Below are 22,833 nucleotides of genomic sequence, written 5' to 3' on the forward strand. Positions count from 1 at the left end.
ATTTACTGATTGATTTTAAAGTCAGGACACCTGACCACCTCTGTCTCAGAACAGACTTGCTTTCTGACCTGCCTGTGGTGTATGTACCAAAAAAAAAATAAACATGTCTGGGCGCCTGAGGAGAAACCTGTCTTTATTAAAACTCCTGCATGATGCATCACCCGCTCAAAGAAAGCATATCATTCAATATGCATCCAAAGACTTTGTTTTGACATTGTGTGAAATAGCCTTGAATGTTTTAAAGGGCAAGGTACCTTTAAACAAGACACAGTATCAAAAGTTAAAAAAGAGGAAGGCGGAAATTAGATTAATAGCTGATAAAAAGGTCTGCGTGTCAAAGAAAAAGAAGTTTATCAATCAGTCTGGTGGATTTCTCTTACCTCTCCTGAGTATAGCTGTACCCTTCATATCGAGTCTCATTGCCTCAAGAAAATAAGAGAAGTTATGGAGCATGCTCAGAAAATGTTCAACAACAACTCGATCTTTTAAGAAGACAACCCGGGCGTGAGTCTATTCGAGAGGCTGCGGAAAATGAGTTGGATCGTGCTATTAAAGACATTCTGGATCAGAAAACTGAAGACCTTCATGAAAAAGCAAAAAAATATTCTATGGCGTTGCGGAGATTTCTCACAGTGGTAAAGCAGGGGGAAAGGGAGCAGAATACGCTGACTTTGGCTTTCCCGACCAACGAGGATGGTTCAGAACAGGTTAACACGAGCAATGAAAAAAAGAAAGACTCTGTGATTAATGATATTTTGAAAAACATGCCGAAAAACTGCAAGAATAAGGCACAACATATTTTGGAAAAAATGGATGCCTCAAAACACATTTCATCTTGGAACCCACAAGGAGAGTTTATTTTTAATGGAAATGTTGTAAAAGGTTCTCATGTGTATGATTTAATAAAAAATGTCACAGCATCCCACAATGCTCCTGATGATCGACGTCCTATCGGTTGGGAGGATTACTTAAAATCTTTAGCCGTGTTGAATATACCTTTATCAGTTGTGCCAAATCAACAAGTCAGGGGAAAAATTCTGGAGTTTAAGGAACAAGCTCTTGCCCCAGCCACTCCTCTTGTGAAAAGAAGACGACGATCGGACATTGAAACAACTCCCTTTGTATCTCCTAGACTACGCTTAAGTGACTGGATAGATTTTTGAAATGTGTGATTCTGCTGAGTGTGTGTGTTTTTTAAATAAACCAAAAGAAAACATAAATTTATCATTTGTAGAGTCGTTTATTTAGATCTCGCAAAGTAACAAAACTTGTTGTATAGAGAACGTTCACGCAAGCCTTCACATTTATTTGACATGTATTAATAATACACGGTACAATAGTACACACCATGATAAATGTTACTTCACACACTTTTAAAAGAATCTCCTGATTGGACACAACAAATTTACAAACCATTAAGTCGTTTTTAGACAAGTTGTTGCCATATTTTTTCAACACATTGTCATATGTTAGACCTTTGTCCATGTGATAAAGAAAAAAAATACAATGTTGCCCGCATACAGTAGAGCATGTGTCTTGGACTTGTCTGGCAGAATGTTTAATAGTTGGACAATTTCTCTTTAGAAAGAAAGAAATCGATTCTGGAAAACGGAAATATGTAGGGGGATTTCCAAAACTGTCAAAAAATGACCCCACATCATATTTATTAATGTATATAGCGACCCAATGTTGCCCGCTCATGTAAGAGGGGTCTGTGTTTATGACCATCATAGCTGGTCGCTCCTTCGTAAATGTTTTAGGGAGCTGGTCGCTAGCAAATACTCCTAAAAAAACGGTTTGTCGGGCTAGCTTATCAAGAATTTCTGTCAGTTCTATTGTATTCATGCTGTAATTATTCAAACAATTAGAAGTAGTCTAGAAGAACTTGCCGCCTGGCAGAAATTTCCAAGAGAGAATCGTACACAGCGTAAAGAATTATGTTTGTGGTTCGCTGAAGAGGGTTTCTGAAGCGGGCCTCCAATCTAACACTGCCGTTTTTTTATAAGAGATACATGATCGCCACATCCTTCGTCAGGAGACAAGTTGAAACAAAACAGGCTATATCCTCTGCAAAATTCGTCTCGGGTTATTGATAGGGCGTGGTTCTTGAGATACCTTCCAGTTGTTGAAACCAGCTGGTGATATTCTCTGATGGCGTTACCTCTCGCAAAATTGGGTTGAAAAGGTTTTGAAGGGTATGACTGCCCGTCTGCATATACACATAAAAACTCTATATCATAGTGGTTAAATGCAAACGGATTACGGGCATAACTACCAGTAAAAGCCTCGTTGTCTACAAATCCTACAACGAGAAATTTAGGTACCTGGCCTAAAAATAGATTTTCTTGATTACAGACCCTTGTGCCTGCCGGAATACTAAAATTTTTGAGGCATACTCTGTCGATAGGGTATTTCACATTGCTATGCATCAGGGCTTTAGCATGGGCTAGTTTAATAGCGGGCGACACTGTAACCTTTTTTACATACAGGCTTGCTGACATAATATTAACCTTAAAATTATCAACTGTATTACGCATTAAACAAAACTCGTTTTTAGCTCTTATAAATTTAATCTTGAGGTCAACACCGTTTATCATCAGCTTGTCTTGAAAAAATAAATCAGAGTGTATGGGCGCCATCAATTCCACCACACGGCCACGTTCAGTATACCCCATTCTTTTTACAAGTCCTTCATTATCCCCTCCAGCTGTCGCATCATCCATGTGTCCAGCAGTGTCCATACAAAACAGTCCAGATCCAAACTGTGTATGCAGAGTGTCTTTCCCATAATTTAAAAGACATTCTATGATACATCGATAAGGATAGGTGTTGGACGATTGTGTTATAAGCCTGTCTCCCAGTGAAATGTCGACTTGTGAAAATATTGTACATCCCGGGTAATTGATGAATCCTACTTCATCTCCTTGAGCCAAGTTTCCTCCGTCGGATTTGGTGATCTTAACACGTGTATAAAGATATGTGTTGTTCAGGTCCAAATAGTCCTCGTTACTTGCAGGCACAAAAAATTCCAATGGGGCAGAGTCCAAAATCGCGGCAAGAGGAGGAATTTCGACATAGACGCTTTTTTCAACACTCGTTTGAGTCAGCGGTAGCAGGAAAAGATCCAATTCTGATTTAATGCATTCTTTCGACATACTGTGGACCAGCGCCATTTTGTTAAAATATATCCTTGGCTTTTGTCTTATGACGCTTCGCCTGCTTCCTTCTCCTAGACGGTGTAGTTTTTCTTGCTCTGGTTCCGCTCTTCTTATTTAAAACTTTGCGCCGTCTTTTTGGTTGGGAACTCCTCCTTTGTCCAGGAGGACGTTTTATTGGTCTATGTGCCAGTGCCATCATTCCTGATCCCTCCTGCTGATTGTTGCGGTGCGTCACGACGTTAGTAATAACATCGGAAACAATGTTTTTAGCGGCCGTCTTTAAATGCGGGGCGGCTATCGTAATTCCTTTCTTCAGTAATGGAAATGCAAGTCTAAATAACCCGCGAAAAATACCCCCAAGACCTGCCCCATATTGTGCACTAAGCCCACTGTATCCTGGTAAATCACCACCCGCTTGTGCCGTATAATAGTTAATGTATTTATCAGCATTGTGTATATATGGCTGATACATGATCTTGTCTAAAATTGATTTTTTACAGGTCGAAAATGTAATTTTAGAATTGTTTTACCATATGTAAAAGGAATATGTCTATTCTGATCTGTTTTAAGAGATATCTCAATGTCATCAATGTGTGATTTAGAGAGCGGTATGTAATGTGGCTTGTCATACGTTCTTGTGATCATATGATTGTTTGGTCCTGCAATATGTACAATTCATAAAAGAGGAACGTAGCTGTCGCCTACAGATTGTTGTTCTATTATGTCCGTATAGATAAAGAGATTATACAGGCCTACGTTCAGATCGGCAACATGCTGTGCCATATATAATTCTTCTGGTATGTCATCGTCGCTCAATAAACTGTCCTCAGGGGTGTCAAAAGCAATGCCTGGAGTAAATCCTAACATTTGTGCCAGTTTTCCTCTAAACGTTATTTCAATATCTCTTATAGGCAAAATACTGACTCTATTGGTGATGATATTGTACTGAAGTTTGATGTGATTCATATTATTTTTAGACAAGCAGTTATTTATTTCTGTTATTATCTGCTGCATAGTTGTATAGAATCCTGGTGTTGCTGTTAGACACGCCCGCCTTTTTGATTTTTTGTCAAACACGACAAATTCTGCGTCGTCTGACGAGAAATTTGTCCATGTTTTTGGATACTGTATTTCAATTAATCCTACTTCATAGGGCACTTTGAAATGCAGAGGTTTAAATAACTTTGTTCTAAAATTAGTTATTGTGTTGTTAGGGTAAAATTTTGAGGAGGAATTGCTCGGCAATGTTATAAAAAAGCCCTCTCCATCCATGTCAGACCTCCGTCCTCCCCCCCTCGCCTTTGATGTGCAAGATCCCCTTACGACAGTTGAATGACATGTTTTTCCGGAATCCAGGAATTAAATTTGTCTGGCCATCCCACCCATTTGACTAATACCATGTTTTGCCCCTGGCATTTCTTTTTAGATAAGACCCTTCCTATTTTAAAAGTCGTGTCTTTACCCACTATAATTTTTTGCAACTCTGATCCATAAAACATTCCTTGTAATGTTTCTCCATCGTAATCTTTTAACCTGTAAACAGGGGGTCTTCTTGGTATGCATTCTGTTACAGTAAAATATTCATCAGTATAGTTTTGCTCATAACCTTTTTTAAAAGGCTGTCTTAATTTTGAAATTCTCACCGTATCACCAACTATAAATTTCCATTGAAGCGGATCACTGCTTCTTGCTTTATATAGATTATTAAAAACTATGTGTTCATTATCGTTTGTTACTTCATCCGGTTTCATTCTAATGCTTCGGTGATAACTCGAGTTGTAGGCCCTTACTAAATCTTGCAAGTCCACATAACGTTTAGAATTACTGGCTGATAAATATCTCCACATTTTGGTTTTAAGAGTCCTGTTGAAACGTTCAATAACACTAGCCTTTGTCTCATTTGACGTGGTGAAATGGATAATATTATTAGCTTTAGTTAAGCCTTTAAACTCTTTGTTCAAGAACTCTTTTACTTTGTCTGTCTGTAATTTATTGGGTATTCTGCCTTCATCTAAAATGTCTTTAAAAGCGGCTGTGACATGTTTTCCACTTTTATTTTTTAAACATCGAACCCAAGCGTACTTTGAAAACACATCTATACATGTTAATAAAAAACGTACCCCGTTGTTTTCTGAAGAATAAGCAGTCATGTCTACAAGATCTGTCTGAAATTGTTGATCTATTTTATTTACTAGCACCCGATTTCTCTTAAAATGTATTGGGGCCATTTTGTGAAGGGTGTAAACATCCTGTTTTAAGAGCCATTTTTCTATCTCAGAATCTGCTAAACGAGTCCCGGTACTTTCAAACACTGCCTGTTTTAGCCTTTGTATACCTCCATATCCTCCAGCGCTTTCTGGCACATAGTATATTCTTTTCATGACCTTCTCCATGGTTGTTGTTATAAGAATGAGTAGCGAATGTTGGTTTTTAGGGTTTTTATTTTCTGACATCCATCATGCATAATAGGACATAATTGTGTCTGAAAAAGTCAGTACACGGATACCCATTTTATAAAATCAGAACATGCATTTGAATTTTTTCTAACCAGCGATTCTACAAGACACTGCATCATACTACTAACATTTACATTTTGTTTTCTGTTTAACATCAATACACACAGATCAATACTAAAAGCACAAAAACAAGCAACATGACCTTTGTGAAATTCATCATCATTTAGAGGAAAACAATCAAGAATATTGATAAGAGTAGATTTTACGTCAGTATATTTGTCAGCAACCGTATGCACCATAGAGGACCAGTCCTCTGATAGTTCTCTGACACAGTCTATCTGTCTCATAAATCTAGCGCAACATAAACTATTGGCATCAAGCATCGTATTTTTAACAGCATTACACAACAGAGTTTTCATCCTATACATGACATACAGGTTTTTGGCATAGTCCAGTAGGCTACACACGTTTCCCATTATTTCTGCTCCAAATTTTCAGAGATTTTTGAACAGCAGAGTGCAGTCTTTCGTTTCCACTGGATACCTGTTTAAGTCTTGTTGTGAGAAATGGGGAAGTTGTCCACTCCTTTAAAACATCTTCCACAATGTCTTGTATGTCTTGCTGAGAAGGCGGTGTGTTACCAAGGCAAAACAATACACATGCTTGCGCAACTGTGTAATTTTCGTTAAAAATCTCTTGCTTAATCTCTTCCAAATGTCCTTCAAGATAATGCGGGGGCAGACTGTCAATACATGAGAAGCATTTTCCTCTGTACAATTCGTCCAGATACATACAATATATACAGATTCCTTTAGCTCTTTCCTTTAATAAGCTGTGGAGATAATAACCTATTGTTACCTCTATAATTTTGTGAATAGTGGGTTCTCCTGGAATACCGCTTTTGAAGTAGTCACACTCCTTATCATCCAGAATTCCCAAACAGTCATCAGGACTTGACGGTTGTTGGCGGGTATCTGTTGGCTCCTCTTCGGGCGTGAGGAATGTTAAATTTCTTTTTCCCAGCTCTTTGCCAAAGTCGTCCACCCAGGTGTTATTACTTCCGTCCTCCTGTCGGTCATCCGCCCTGGAGCTGTTGTTTCCGTCACGCTGCCAGATTGTACAAAAATCATTTTTATCCATGTCTGATGACACATCGCACCATGCATAAGGACGGTAACCTGTACAAATAGATGCTGAATATTAGATGAGACATAGCAGATGTTTTCACAGGGTTGGAGTCATGTCAACCTCCTTGAAGGCATTTGTGCCATCGTCCATCTCAAAGATTCTTTTCTTGAGGCTCTCATATTGTCTGTAAACCTTGTACCATCTGAATAGAGAATCAACACGGGAGAAAACTTCTAGTGTTCTCTCCCATTCACACCACTGAACTAAAAACCTGTGGTAAACCAAGTTTCCCATTCTTTAGGCGTGAGGGGGTAGAGCTTGTCCTCATCTGGAGTACCCTTTCGGGCCTGGTGAATAACAGTATTGTCCATACACTGCCTGAAAAATATGTAGGCCTCTGGATCATAGACCTCTAAGTCTGTTTCCACACGATAGGTCTTTCCAGACACTGAACCGTTCCACTGCGCTGTGTACACGCCTTTCGAGGTACTTAACTCCTTACAAATTTTGTTTCTGAAATGGCACCAGTCTTTGGCAGAAAAACAGACATGTGGGGTAACTCCTTGTAAAAAAAGTTCATCGGCTTCTCTGGTGTAGAGATACACCATCCCCCGGTCAAACAAGTATCCGGAAACCCTGCAATCTTTTACATCCCACTCATACATGGGTGCCCATGCTTTTTGGTACAAAAACTGGGTTAAGTGTGTAGGAGCAGTCCTTTTCTTTTTAGGAGCTAAAAGTAGTTCAGCATCGCTTATAATTACGCGGCGTGTTGGCGTCATAGAATTAAAAGACGTACCTATATTTTCCATCTTTGTAGAGTGTAGGGTCTCAGACAGGAAATGCAGAAAAACAAGGATCCTCTGTATAAGGTTGTCGTGTTTAAATCACAGATCGTCAGCGTCCTCAGTTGTGGTTTGTTACAAACAGACACATGGTTGGACTATATAGCTGCGGCAAACCACACTCCCACACATCACTTCCTAAAAAAAAAAAATAAATAAAAAAAAAAAACATCCTCAACACGTGGTGGCAACAGCTCCAATGCTTTGAAGGAATGGTCTCCAGTAAAATCAACAGCTAACAACCATCGACACCCATGCTCAGTACATGTCCAGACATGTCGTAATATATTTGTACAACAATTAAACAACTTACCTTGATCATATAGAGGAATCAAGACAACGATGTGCTATAGTTACTGGGGTTAGAGAGAGCGATACTGCTTTTGAATACGTCCCCCTAGCACTAGCGACCTTGGGGAGTAGTGAATCCTTTATCACGTTTGATTCTTTAAACTTCTCAAACCCTGTTTTGTTAAAATAACCAGCAGGATAAGGCTCCCATTGCATGTCCATAACATCATCGCTAGCACCGTAGTATTCACTCTGTTTATCAGAAGCCATTGGAATTCATCTGGAATTGTGCCACAAAATATACAACCGCCACTGTTCGCAATTGGCATCTAGTACATGCCGCCCCAATGGGAGTATATAGACATGTTACAACAAGACCACTCCTCTGATGGTGACATGACGCTTCTTCACACCCTCATGTCACATGTCACACACACATACACACACTGCTATACCATTTGTCACACACGCACGTCACACGCACATCACACGCACGTCACATGCACATCACACGCACGCACCTCACGCGCGTGCACGTGTAAAAAGGTGTATCTTATTTACTACTAAACCCATATTAAACAGCCTTTGCTGATCTGCTCTCTCGTGAGCTCTCTGTGTGCCCCTCAGGTGCAGGGAAATTATTAATCGCCATGACAAGGGCTGCACACACAGACACACACACACACACAGCCCTCTGTGTGTGTGTGGGTGTGTGTGTGTCTCACAATCTTTCAAGGACAGATTACAGCAGCAGAATCTTCATTTGAAACAGCATCTACACATTATTAATCCCTGAAGTGCCAAAATGAGCTCTCTAGTGCCACCTCGGTACACAACCCGTAGGAACATCGTTACTCGCTCATGTGATCACATTTTTGACTCCACATATATAAAAAATGACATATGCGTTCGGGAGAAGTGTATCTCTCTCACCATCACAGTATTTTGATGATTGGACCTATGGTTTGTGAATGGGAAGAACTTGTTCGAGGAGTTAAATCTCCACTAAAAGAGGTCTCTTCTCTGTGTTCTGTCTGTCTCGCTCTGCTCTTCTGCCAGGTGCACCTAGTTAATTACCATGGTAACTGCTGTCACACACAAACTCACAGAAACATGAAGGTGTGTGCGTGTCTACATCTTACATGCAGACATGACAGGGGCACAATCTCCATTTTAACCCTTTAGGTGCCAGAGTTTATTGAGGAAAATATTCCATTTTCATTTCAACATTTTAAAAGACTGTTGCTTGAAAGTGGTGGTTTCTCAGACTTTATAATGGGTATATAATGTGTGAGCTGGAGTGGGTGATGTCATCGCTAGAGTGGAGAGTAGCTGTAAACTCATCAAGAAATTTTCTCTTCAACTCGCTCGTACGGCCACAATTTTCACTGTACATTTTATACCACAAAACGTAGGAAAATTTGTTCTGGTCACAGATATGTTGACATGGAATCTCTCACACATACACATTTTTGCTGAGTGGCTCCAATGCGAAGGGAGCACTGATTTTTTTCTCATTCACTCCCATGTAAACTGAGAGGAGAAATTTCTGGAAACAGCTGAGGTGCAACACATTTGTAACTCGCTCGTGTGACCACATTTTTGACTCTAGAGATATAAAACATGACATGTGCGTTCATGAGAAGTGGATCTCTCTCACCATCACTTTATTTTCATTATTGGACCAACGGTTTGGGAATGGAAGAACTTGTTCGAGGAGTTCAAACCCATTATAAACAGCCTTTGCTGATCTGCTCTCTCATGAGGTCTCTGTGTGCCCCCCAGGTGCATGCAAGTCATTAATCACCATGACAACAGCTGCACACACAGACACGCACACACAGCTCTCTGTGTGTGTGTGTCTCACACAATCTTTAAAGGACAGATTACAGCAGCAGAATCTTCATTTGAAACAGCAAATACACATTATTAACCCCTAACATGCCAAAATGGGCTCTCTAGCACCACCTATGTGCACTAAAATGGCCACTGCGGCCCGTAGGAATGTCGTAGACAGATCAAACCAAAACTGGTGTTTTCGACGTACAAATCACGTGCTGACACCCATGACCTAAATCCAACAGGAAGTGAGCTATTTGCCCTTTCAAAGTAAGATTTCACCTCAAACATGCTCTTCCTCAAAAAACATCTCCTCCTACACCATTTATCATATCGGCTTCAAACACGCACACATGCCAGCTCAACTTCTGCTAAACAGATCTTCTGTATAACTTTATCTCTCTCACCATTACTTTATTTTGATGATTGGACCAACGGTTTGGGAATGGGAAGAACTTGTTCGAGGAGTTAAATCTCCAGTAAAAGAAGTCTCTTCTCTGTGTTCTGTCTGTCTCTCTCTGCTCTTCTGCCAGGTGCACCTACTTATTTACCATGACAACCGCTATCACACACAAACTCACAGAAACATGATGTGTGTGCATGTCTACATCTTACATGCAGACATGACAGGGGCACAATCTCCATTTTAACCCTTTAGGTGCCAGAGTTTATTGAGGAAAATATTCCATTTTCATTTCAACATTTTAAAAGACTGTCGCTTGAAAGTGGTGAGCGATAAAGGCATACTGTAAATGACAAAACTATTCATCATGACCCAAAGTTTGTGATGGGAGTAAATTAACTCATCTAATTTGCATATTGTGGCGGCACTAGGCGGCGGCCATACTGGATTTCATAAATCTCAGTAAAACAGCATTTTGAACATATTTACACAGTAGATTTCTTTTGCTTTGTGCTGTTTTTGTCGTCTCATCCTCAAAAAAAGGGAGGGCAAACTGATGGGAGTAAATTCACTCATCCAATTTGCATATCGTGGCGTCACTAGGCGGCGGCCGTATTGGATTTCATAAATCTCAGTAAAACAGAATTTTGAACATATTTACACAGTAGATTTCTTTGGTTTTGTGCTGTTTTTGTTGTGTCGTCCTCAAAATAGAAGAGGAATCTGATGGGAGTAAATTAACTCATCTAATTTGCATATTGTGGCATCACTAGGTGGTGGCCATATTGGATTTCATAAATCTCAGTAAAACATTCAAATATTCAAACCATTCAAACTTTATTTTATTAAAGGCAGCTATTCAGTGTGGCGTCAGCTTTTCAACAAACTTTCAAACATTCAAATCATTCAAACTTTATTGTATTCAAGGCAGCATTGCAACTTGGCTTCAGCTTGCAGCATTCACACCCGCAATTTCTTCAGAAATTGCTTCTCTAGTTATTATTATTCTTCCACCGCGTTTTTCAAAATCAATTATCTTCAACATACTTCAGCTGATTCAAACCATTCAAACTTCTTCTGATTCAGCTTCATTAGGACATTATCGGAAACTTTCAGATTTTTTTCCTGGGAATTCAGCGTTAAAATTCTGATTCCCATTCAATCCCATTCAACGAAAACGGTTGGACCGCTACTAGTTCCACAAACTTCAACCGATTCAAACCATTCAAACATGAAAACGTTCAGCAGAATTAGGACAAGACCGGAATGACTTTTCACATTCCTAACATTCATACTTTCTCAGATATTCCCGATTTCTTCCAAATCATTTTCCCATTGGGAATGAATTACGGAATCCTCAAAAATCTAAAAATTTCACCTTTTTTCAAACTGTAACTACCAATTCATACTTTCAGCTAGAAACTCCATTCAAAATGGAAAATATTCATCATTTTGCTGACTTTTTACATTTGACTCAACTTTTCAATCCCATTCAAACTGTCAAAAATATTCAGCGTTTTCTGAAACTTTGTGATAACGGAACTCAATGAGAAAATCCTTCAAACTCACTCATCTTCACCCACACATCACAAATTCATACACTGATGTAGAAACTCCATTCCAACTCTTAAACGTTCACGCTGCCATTGACTTTCAGGAACTAATTCAAATTTTCCATATCTCTTTTGGTTTTTCTAATTTTCAGCCCTTCTCAGACTTTATAATGGGTATATAATGTGTGAGCTGGAGTGGGTGATGTCATCGCTAGAGTGGGGAGCAGCTGTAAACTCATCAAGAAATTTTCTCTTCAACTCGCTCATACGGCCACAATTTTCACTGTATATACACAATTTATACCAAAAAAACACAGGAAAATTTGTCCTGGTCACAGAATTGTTGACATGAAATCTCTCACACATACACATTTTTGCTGAGTGGCTCCAAAGCGAAAGGAGCGCTGATTTTTTTCTCATTTACTCCCATGTAAACTCAGAGGAGAAATTTCTGGAAAACAGCTGAGGTGCAACACATTTGTAACTCACTTGTGTGACCACATTTTTGACTTTACACATATAAAACATGACACGTGCGTTCACGAGAAGTGGCTCTCTCTCACCATCACTTTATTTTCATTATTGGACCAATGGTTTGGGAATGGCAAGAACTTGTTTGAGAAATTTCAAACCCATATTAAACAACCTTTGCTGATCTGCTCTCTCATGAGCTCTCTGTGTGCCCCTCAGGTGCAGGCAAGTCATTAATCGCCATGACAATGGCTGCACACACAGACACGCACACACAGCTCTGTGTGTGTGTGTCTCACCATCTTTAAAAGACAGATTACAGCAGCAGAATCTTCATTTCAAACAGCAAATACACATTATTAACCCCTAAAGTGCCAAAATGGGCTCTCTAGCACCACCTAGGTGCACTAAAATGGCTACTACAGCCCGTAGGAAGGTCGTAGAAAGATCAAACCAAAACTGGTGTGTTTGACTTACAAATCACGCGCTGACACCCATGACCTAAATCCAACAGGAAGTGAGCTATTTGCCCTTTCAAAGTAAGATTTCACCTCAAACGTGCTCTTCTTCAAAAAACATCTCCTCCTACACCGTTTATCATATCTGCTTCAAACTCGCACACATGACAGATCAACTCCTAATCAGATATTCTGTATAACTTTGTCATTACTCGAATGGTTTGGATTTTATGGCCTCTTACATGTGATGTCTTAGAAAAACCTCCTGACAATTTTCGCGCCACCTAGACACACTAAAATGCCCGCTGCGACCCGTACGAATGTCGTAGAAAGACAAAACCAAAACTGGCTCGTTCGTCTCATCAAGACCTACAAATCACACGCTGCAAGCCCTGACCTAAATCCAACAGGAAGTGAGCTATTTGCCCTTTCAAAGTAAGATGTCATTTTTCAAAAATTCTCTTACTAAAAAAATATTTCCTCCTACAACGTTTATCGTATCAACTTCAAACATGCACACATGACAGACCAAGCCCTGCTAAACAATTCCTCCGAACAACTCTGTCATTACTCGAATGGTTTGGATTTTATACCCTCTTAAAGGTGACATGTCACAAAACCTCTTGACAATTTTTGCACCACCTAAAGACACTAAAATGGCCACTGCAGCCCGGAGGAATGTCATAGAAAGATCAAACCAAAACTGGCTTCTTCATCTCGAGACCTACAAATCACACACTGACACCCCTGACCTAAATCCAACAGGAAATGAGCTTTTGCCTCTGAAAATAACATGAGCAAATGTGGAGAAATTGTCAGCTGTGAGCTAGACATCGTAAACTTGCGACCAAGATCACATTTTTGACTCGACAAACATAAAAACTATATGTCTGCATTTGGGACGAGTGTATCTCTCTGCTGGTATAATCAGATTGACAATTGGACCCATGGTTTGGGAATTGAAGGGAGGAGTTTGACACATTTTAAAGCCACCTCAATCTGCCTGCTCTCACAGCTTGTCTCTCACTCTCAGTGACAGACTCAGGATGTTTGAAGGGCAGGGGCGAAAAGGAAAAAAAGGGCACCTACTGCATGACATGGGTACCCATTGGTGCGCAAAAAAACTAAATTGGACCCCCTAAACATGCTCAAAAACTCACCAAAATTGGTACACGCGTCAGGACTGGCGAAAACTTTGATAAAATGAAAATATTAACCCCAAAAGTGCCAAAATGGGCTCTCTAGCACCACATAGACACACAAAAATGGCCACTGCGGCCCGTAAAAATGTTGTAGAAAGATTAAACCCAAAGTGGCTTGTTCGTCTCATCAAGACCTACAAATCACGCACTCACACCCCTGACCTAAATCCAACAGGAAGTGAGCTAGTGCCTCTGAAAGTAACACAGCAAATGTGGAGAAATTCTCAGCTGTGAGCACCTTTGAAAAGGTGAAATAACTGAAAACATGTTTTATATTCTAGTTTCTTCAAAATAGCCACCCTTTGCTCTGATTACTGCTTTGCACACTCTTGGCATTCTCTCCATGAGCTTCAAGAGGTAGTCACCTGAAATGGTTTCCACTTCACAGGTGTGCCTTATCAGGGTTAATTAGTGGAATTTCTTGCTTTATCAATGGGGTTGGGACCATCAGTTGTGTTGTGCAGAAGTCAGGTTAATACACAGCCGACAGCCCTATTGGACAACTGTTAAAATTCATATTATGGCAAGAACCAATCAGCTAACTAAAGAAAAACGAGTGGCCATCATTACTTTAAGAAATGAAGGTCAGTCAGTCCGGAAAATTGCAAAAACTTTAAATGTGTCCCCAAGTGGAGTCGCAAAAACCATCAAGCGCTACAACGAAACTGGCACACATGAGGACTGACCCAGGAAAGGAAGACCAAGAGTCACCTCTGCTTCTGAGGATAAGTTCATCCGAGTCACCAGCCTCAGAAATCGCAAGTTAACAGCAGCTCAGATCAGAGACCAGATGAATGCCACACAGAGTTCTAGCAGCAGACCCATCTCTAGAACAACTGTTAAGAGGAGACTGCGCCAATCAGGCCTTCATGGTCAAATAGCTGCTAGGAAACCACTGCTAAGGAGAGGCAACAAGCAGAAGAGATTTGTTTGGGCCAAGAAACACAAGGAATGGACATTAGACCAGTGGAAATCTGTGCTTTGGTCTGATGAGTCCAAATTTCAGATCTTTGGTTCCAACCACCGTGTCTTTGTGAGACGCAGAAAAGGTGAACGGATGGATTCCACATGCCTGGTTCCCACTGTGAAGCATGGAGGAGGAGGTGTGATGGTGTGGGGGTGTTTTGCTGGTGACACTGTTGGGGATTTATTCAAAATTGAAGGCACACTGAACCAGCATGGCTACCACAGCATCCTGCAGCGACATGCCATCCCATCCGGTTTGCGTTTAGTTGGACGATCATTTATTTTTCAACAGGACAATGACCCCAAACACACCTCCAGGCTGTGTAAGGGCTATTTGACTAAGAAGGAGAGTGATGGAGTGCTGCGGCAGATGACCTGGCCTCCACAGTCACCGGACCTGAACCCAATCGAGATGGTTTGGGGTGAGCTGGACCGCAGAGTGAAGGCAAAGGGGCCAACAAGTGCTAAACACCTCTGGGAACTCCTTCAAGACTGTAGAAACCATTTCAGGTGACTACCTCTTGAAGCTCATGGAGAGAATGCCAAGAGTGTGCAAAGCAGTAATCAGAGCAAAGGGTGGCTATTTTGAAGAAACTAGAATATAAAACATGTTTTCAGTTATTTCACCTTTTTTTGTTAAGTACATAACTCCACATGTGTTCATTCATAGTTTTGATGCCTTCAGTGAGAATCTACAATGTAAATAGTCATGAAAATAAAGAAAACGCATTGAATGTGAAGGTGTGTCCAAACTTTTGGCCTGTACTGTATGTACGGCAGACCGAGCGGACAATCCAGCCAGCCAGCCAGCCAGAGAACGCGTTTCGCGTGTATAAATAAACCAACGAAGACAGCGGAAGGAAGAAGGAGGAGGAAACAGCAGAGTGTTAGTAGTTCGTCGATAGAGAGTAGTGAAAGGTTTTTTAGTTATAAAGTTTGCGAATGGACCACACTTACCACGCAACAGGAGAGAATGAACCCGAACCGTCATCTACGAGGAAAAGAAGACGCAACTTCACTCCTTGTGATGCACTCTCTGCGGCGCTTTTCCTCCTGATGATATATCTCCCCAACGATGGTAGCACCGAATCCTACTCTGTGCAGCAAAATGGGAGCGGAGGATTCAGCCTCTCTTCTCGCCCGCTCAGCATCCAACACATGGAGTTCCTCATCTGTATGCTCCGGCTCAAACAGGTATGGCTCTGGGTCTGTGTCAGCTACAAGAAACTCTTCAAAATCGCATTCAAAGTCGTCCATTGCAGCTACTATAGTCTGGAAATATTGCTAGGCTAAATAAACAGCTGAGCTCTGTTTACAGGCTAAGCTGTCAGTCAGTGTGTGGGCTGGAGATTGGTGGAGCAGAGAGGGGAGGGGGCAAAGCGATAGATAAGAGGTACCCGCTAGGTACTGTAAACGAGTATGTGTGTATGGAGCGTGTGTGTGTTACACTAGAAGAGTCAGAGTTTGGGACGGAGTCTTTTACCCCCTGGAGTGTTACCAGAGTTTTTGGAATGCTCAAATAAACGGGCCTTTTTCCACAACGCTACTCTGGTCTCCTGCTCGTGAATGATTCATTACAATATCGTAACATGTAGATTTCTAAATAAACATTCACCTCGTCGCTAGATAGACCTACTCCTGAAAAACACGTGTCTGCGCAAGGCTTTTTGTCCCTACGAGGCCACCGTCATTTACCCGACGGGAGGGATGAGCGAGTGAGCCCTGCAATCTAGAATTTGACCACTGATGTCACTGTTTTCAACGGTTTTCAACCCATTTTACACAGTGGGCCTTTAATAACGATGAAGATGGAGCCTCTCGATACTGTTTTTCAAGTAGGGAAAGTTGGGGATCTATAACTGATAACCTTTATCTCCTCTGTTTTTTGTTTTTTTGTGCAGCTTCATAGGATAAAACAAAAACTTTTATTACAACCTTGAAAGCTTCCCATAAAGTCGAGGCTGAGACATCGCCTGTCCCAATTATAGTGTTTTTTTTTACATCCAAAGTCAATACCTATAGTAACAGGGCTGTGGTCTGAGATTAGGATGTTGTGATATTTAGATGACTTGGTAATTGCTGTTAGCTTAGAATCAATTAGAAAATAGTTAATCCTTGTGTATGTGTTGTGAACTTGTGAAAAGAAAGAATATTCTTTCTCTGAGGAATTGTGAATCCTCCAGATATCAGTCAAATTGAGTGACTTCATCATTGTGGAGTCTCAAGGACTAACTGGGCGTGATGAAGACCTGTCCAAAAAAGTATCTAAAACATAATTTAAATCACCACCTGCAATCAAGTTGATTGTCAAAATTTGACAATCTGCTGTTAACAGTTAACGGAGTTAACGGATCCCGTTAACGGATCCCGTTATTTAACTGTTTCAACACTAAATTAAGCACAGTGACGGACCCAAACCCAGACAGCTAAAGACAGCTAAAATGCTAAAAAAAAACCAACACAAAATTCAGTGAAATTTTTGATTTGTTTCTTGAAATTATGTGCTTATCGTCTTTTCTGTCTCTTGCAGGCTGCCAGGAGAAGCGGACTGGCCATCAGATATTGTTTGTGGAAATTTGAAAATAAAGTTTCTCAAATTGACTTTTGTCTCTTCATTGTGCACACTTACACATGAAATAGGGTAACAGTTAGCTATTTTTGAATGTTAGCATTGATTTCTTACATTGGATGGTGAAATATTTATAGTTTGAAAGGTCCAACCTAAATGAATAAAGGTCGTAGTTAAAGCAGCTGTGCAGAACTGTTTACCATTTATAAAACTGTCCCTAGTTCGTATCACCCCCCTTTGAAGATCCGCATATTTATTTGAACCCAACAGCGACAAAAAAGCCTTTCTCTATGTGGCTATTTACCGTAGCCTCGGTCGGGTTGGACAAAGCGGAAGTCAGCAAACCAGAATACGGCACCCAGAGGCGGAAGTAAGTCTGCATGCCCACAGCGTCCCACAGCCATTAAACCGTAGAAGAAGTAGGAGCCGTGTTTACGAGTAGGATTTAAGAAACATCTAGTAGGAAGTGGTGAATGATTTCGGACACATTGCACACTCTTGTACAGTAGGTGGTGGTATGCACCTGGAAGTTGTTTGCGATCCGCCAGTAAATTGAGAGAAGAAGAAGAGCCGTGTTTACAGAGTGTTCTTCGAGTATGCGGTACGCAACGCGCATTGCTGAACACATAACAGTTTTACCAGATGTATCTATAAGGACTTGGTTGTACTTTCGATGTCATGGCGAATATAGAAGGAGCACCATCTAAAAGAAAAAGAACACAAGAAGGCTAAACGGGACAGTGATAGGGCTCGAGCCCAAACGCGTGTAAACCTCGGTCGGGCATTCACCAAATGGAGAGAGCTGAGAGATATGAAAGGTTTTAAAACTGATCCCCAGTTGGCCCTTTTCCTAATCAACAGGTATGTAATTTTTGTTTTTATTTAGAGAATATACCGCAACTTGTTAGACGTTGTTTCACTTCAATATATGACGACATGGAAGTTATAAACAAGCTAAATGTAATGTTAGCTGATGTGAACTGCTTTTGTCTAGTAATGTTACAACAAATGCCACAAAATTATCTGTGACTGCGACCATGAACACAGATATACAGCAGGCAGTTGTCCTCAGTTTATAAGAAATTCAGAGCTACACCAGAACCCCCGTGGCCCAATTGTTGAAAAACGCTTGCTAAAGTGCCCTCTTGGACCTCTTGGTCCAATGTTTTCACAGTGAAAAAAATGATAAAATTACACTAAAATGATGTATAACAAAGCTTTCATACAGCTTTGCACACACATTACTCTTGGATAGATTACTCGCGAATGCAGGGTCACACAGAAATGCCACGCGTATCACATGAAAGCGCAGGGCTGGAGCTTTCCAGTGATACCACATCATTGTGCTGTCATCCCATCACGCTATAAATACAGATCAAATGTCTACAAAATAAAAACCTGACAAATTTCTTTACAATCCATGATACAAATCTTGTTATCAGTCACTTCATATAGTGAGGAATAATATTATTACTATTTTTCTGTTATCTTAGGTGTAAATATTGCCTGTTTCTTTCAGATAAAACACATTTTTGACTTGTGAATGAGTCAATGAAATTTCTTGCAATAATGAAATGCTGGCAATCATGTCCGCCTGGCACAACTACATGTTTTGGACAACTGTGAAGTGACAGAATCTCCCAGCATCATGGTTCTTACACTGCCAGATTCCAGAGAGTCTCCCCTCTTCATATATGGCAGAATATGTTAACTTCCAACTTGCTATGGTGAGATACATGTAAAAATATAATAATTTAGTAACACGGATTTGTTTTTTTTCATTGATATAAAAATTTATATAAAATAAAAATATACACAGCAGTGCAGGCAGGCCTGTGTAGCCTAAGTGCATACATAAGTCATACCACATCCGTAGCGTTGGTGGTGTCCAGGTCACTCGGTGCTTCCAGCTGCTGCAGGCTGCATGTGTTCATCAACATAGGTGGCTGCCTTCTTTGGTGATTCAAATGTTTTGGTATGTCCAGCATAAGTGAAAGTCAGACGCGCAGGAAACAAAAACCCATGGCGGATACCAACTTCCCTGAGTTTCAGTCGAACGGCATCAAACTCCTTGCAGTCCATCACCTCTGCTGTGATGTCCAGAAAGATGCTGATGCGCTGCCCTTCATAGTTTAGTGAACCCTCGTTGCGAGCTACCCGGATTATCTTCTCTTTCACGGTGTCATGGTGTATCTTGGCAATCATGGTTCGTGGCCTGTTGCTTGGTGGGCAGATGCAGTGTGCACGATCCACTTTAATTCCCTGGGGGAAAACATTCAACTCCCAGGAGTTTGGGTAGCAAGGCAGACATAAATGCAGTTGGAGAGCCTCTTTCAATTTTCTCAGGCAGGCCCACAATTTTAATATTTTGTCTCCTCGAGCGGCCCTTCAAATCGTTCACTTTGGTTCGTTCAAGAGTTTATTTTGTGCACACAGCTCACCGTAACTTTTTCAAACTCGACCAGACGTCCATCAAACTCTCCGTGCCATTCTTCCAGGTTGATAATGCGGGAAGTATTGGCAGCGACAGCATTTTTAACCCCAGCGAGAGTTGTCTCCAAGTTGTCGAACCTCGCGTTCATGGAGTTTTCCATCCGTCTAATGGCCTCCAGGATGGGCGACAGGGAGGCATCCTCCTCTGGTGTGTCAGTTTGGCCACGCCCAGGTCTAGTCGAGCCAGGTGAGTTAGCGTTAGCTGACTCGGTCAGCGGGTTATCTTCGATCTCAGAAGGAGACTCGTGGGCTTTCTGGGTCGGTTTCTTTTTTGGAGTTTTATAAACCAGTTTCACTATCAAAAATATCAAGTTAGGGTGGAGGAGCTGATAAAAACCCAACCTACTACATTGCCGGCTCTCTAGTGCCCCAGTTGTATTGTATTCTTTTTACAAGCTGCTTACTCGTATGTGTTCACACATGGGACCAAAATACTAAATCCCACTGTGAAGTCCATAGGCCTGTCATTATTAAAGGAAGCCTTGTAAGTTTTTTTTAATTTTACCTACTGTGTTAGCCTGGAAACCAGACAAATCTGTGAGCTCATGTTTTATTTGCTCTGGCAGATTTGTCTGGTCCCACTCCTGTTCAAACAGATTTCCACTCGACGCTCGACCTGGTCAGTCACAGTTTATCTAACCTGGGGCAGGTCTGATAAAATGACTGACAACTTGCGAAACCTTTGCTCTTAATGCAAATACACAGTTTCTTCATTTCTCAGTCATGCACCCCCGCTCCAGGGACAGGACAAGGAGCATAAACTGAGCTTAGTAAAGAGGAGCTCCACTGAAGCAAAAACAACCAAGATGGCTCTGGAACTTTCTGCTGAAGTACTATTGTCAAATCTGATGGCAAAAATGGCAACACTTGTTCACAGACATGTTGACAATACTACACCATGACAGTTATTCTGCATGCTGAATTCTGTTTATATTTGTCTGTTGCTCAGCATTACCTAACTTTTTGTGTTGATCTGATTGGTTGTGGGTCTCTCCATCTGGCCAGTGATAACGCCCCTTGAAAATCAAAAATTAACTGAGGGCTTCCAGACTAATTTGCATTTTCAAATTGGTTTGGTGATACATCACTATGTGTTTACCTTGAGAAAGGGGAAGTGGGCAAGCATGTTAGCCATCCTCTCAGCATTTTGTCCTTCATTAAGGAAGTCCAGCTCTAATGGCATGTTCTTCTTTGCCTCTTCCACCAACCACATGAAAGCAAAGTCTGGGAAGAGCCAATGGACCACCCTCAACAGTACCTTCAAAATCACAAATCAGGATGAGTCAAGTACAAGAAAACAAACATGTACATGTGCAGTGATGTCCTGTCAATGGCTGACATTTTATATCAGTGTGTACCAGGACAAATGTACTTGATGGGATTCTGTATTGAAAGGACCTGGAAAGTCAAGTCTGAGGACAGAAAGCTGCTGTTAAACAGCTCTATGTACCGTCCTTTAAGACCTCAAATTGTGTTGTGCTTCTGTCCGAATTGTTCAGACGTGTTTAACCACCTGTGAAAAAGACACTCCAAATTTTACACACATGGATCAGTTTGTCAGTCAAGGTTGGTGCCACACAGTCTATGAAAACGGGCATGAAATGTTTTATGTGGCTTGAAGGAGTTTTGTCAAATTTGACAGTGTTTTAAAGGTTGTCTCAGCTTGGGCTTAAAGCAAATTTATTGCTAGACAAAAATGTTGACTTAAGATGATTCCACGAAAACCCCGATTGTGTCAAATCTAAACACTTCTCATTTTCCACATTATCTTTACATGACAACTAGAGAACGGTTAAAGGACATTTTCACTGTTATTTCACTGTTATACAACACCAGTCAAGTGACAATATGGACATAGAAACCATTTTTGCTTGGTGCAATCACTCATCCTGTTCATAGAATTCACTTAAATTCAGCTAAAATACCTATCCAAGGCATGCCCTAAGTAAATTCAAGGCTGTTCTTGTTCCATGTGTAGTACATGTACATGGTCTCATTTGAAAGGTAACAAGTGTTTTTCCCAACATTCAGAATCACTGTAAGTGCTTCTGTCCTTGAGTTATATAAGTTTCAACACACTGAAATAAAAGGTTTTTATCTATACCTGAATATTTTATTTTTAAAAAAAATTGCTGCATATGAGTAGAACTTAGACTTACTGGGAACATAGCATAAAGCTTTACCCAGTCCAGAATTCTAAGTAGATAAAAATATCACAAAAAAAAATGTTTTCCTGAGGTTTTTTCACCACAACAGTCCAGCACATTGCCTACATCATTGCAGACGCTGCGTCAAACTGCCTATCCATCTCGCGTTCCATTTTACTTTCACTTGTGAACAAGACCCTGACATATTTGTGATCCGTTGCTTGGAGCAGTAATTGTCCCAATCCAGAGAGGGCAATCCACTGTTTTCCAGTTAAGGACCATGGCCTTAGACTTGGACGAGATGTTCCCAAGTGAGGATAAAATGGAGCATTAAATGGACAGGCAGTTTGGTGGGGTGTCAGCAGTGATACGGGCGCTGAACAGGATCATCATGGTGAAAAGCAAGCTGAGCTAGAAGGCGAAGCTCTTATTTTTACTGGTCCATCTATGACCCAACCCTCACCTATATGGTCATGAGCTTTGGGTAGTGACTGAAACAATGAGCTTGCAGATACAAGCAGCTAAAATGAGTTTCTTTGTACATCCAACATGCTAGCACACATTTGACAGCATTACCCAAATGGGCCAATCACCAGGATGAGGAAAATTCACAGCTTTTATTTTCCAGCTTTTATATGGAAAAGCAGAATGGGATACAATGTAGACACTGTAGACATGTGAATGTGAACACATTGAACAGGCTAATGCACAATACAACATCATCCAGTTGTGCCGATCACCAGCACCCTTCTCTAATATATCCTATAATGACAAGACACAAAAACTTTGAGGGGGGATTTTTTTCTGGTGGTGCACTGGCAGAGGTGGTTTAGTGTAGATGAATGAAAAATGAA

The 22,833-nt window shown here is 40.8% G+C and overlaps 1 protein-coding gene across 11 annotated transcripts in view; it reads right to left on the reverse strand.

The window, feature by feature from the left end:
* Positions 1-22,833, reverse strand: part of adck1 (aarF domain containing kinase 1) — a 443,325-nt gene that overhangs the window by 255,049 nt on the left and 165,443 nt on the right. For 10 of the 11 annotated variants that reach the window (XR_013493314.1, XM_078174854.1, XM_033643007.2 and 7 more), the window contains one exon: positions 20,932-21,090. The exons of the other annotated variant lie outside the window; for it this stretch is intronic. Coding sequence is in view for 9 of the 10 variants with exons in the window: in XM_078174854.1 (XP_078030980.1) it covers positions 20,932-21,090 (159 nt within the window). In the remaining variant the exon portion in view is untranslated. The remainder of the gene's footprint in view (positions 1-20,931; positions 21,091-22,833) is intronic. 11 annotated transcript variants of the gene reach the window in all.

The sequence above is a fragment of the Epinephelus lanceolatus genome, chromosome 15, assembly GCF_041903045.1.
Source record: "Epinephelus lanceolatus isolate andai-2023 chromosome 15, ASM4190304v1, whole genome shotgun sequence".
Lineage (NCBI taxonomy): Eukaryota > Metazoa > Chordata > Actinopteri > Perciformes > Serranidae > Epinephelus > Epinephelus lanceolatus.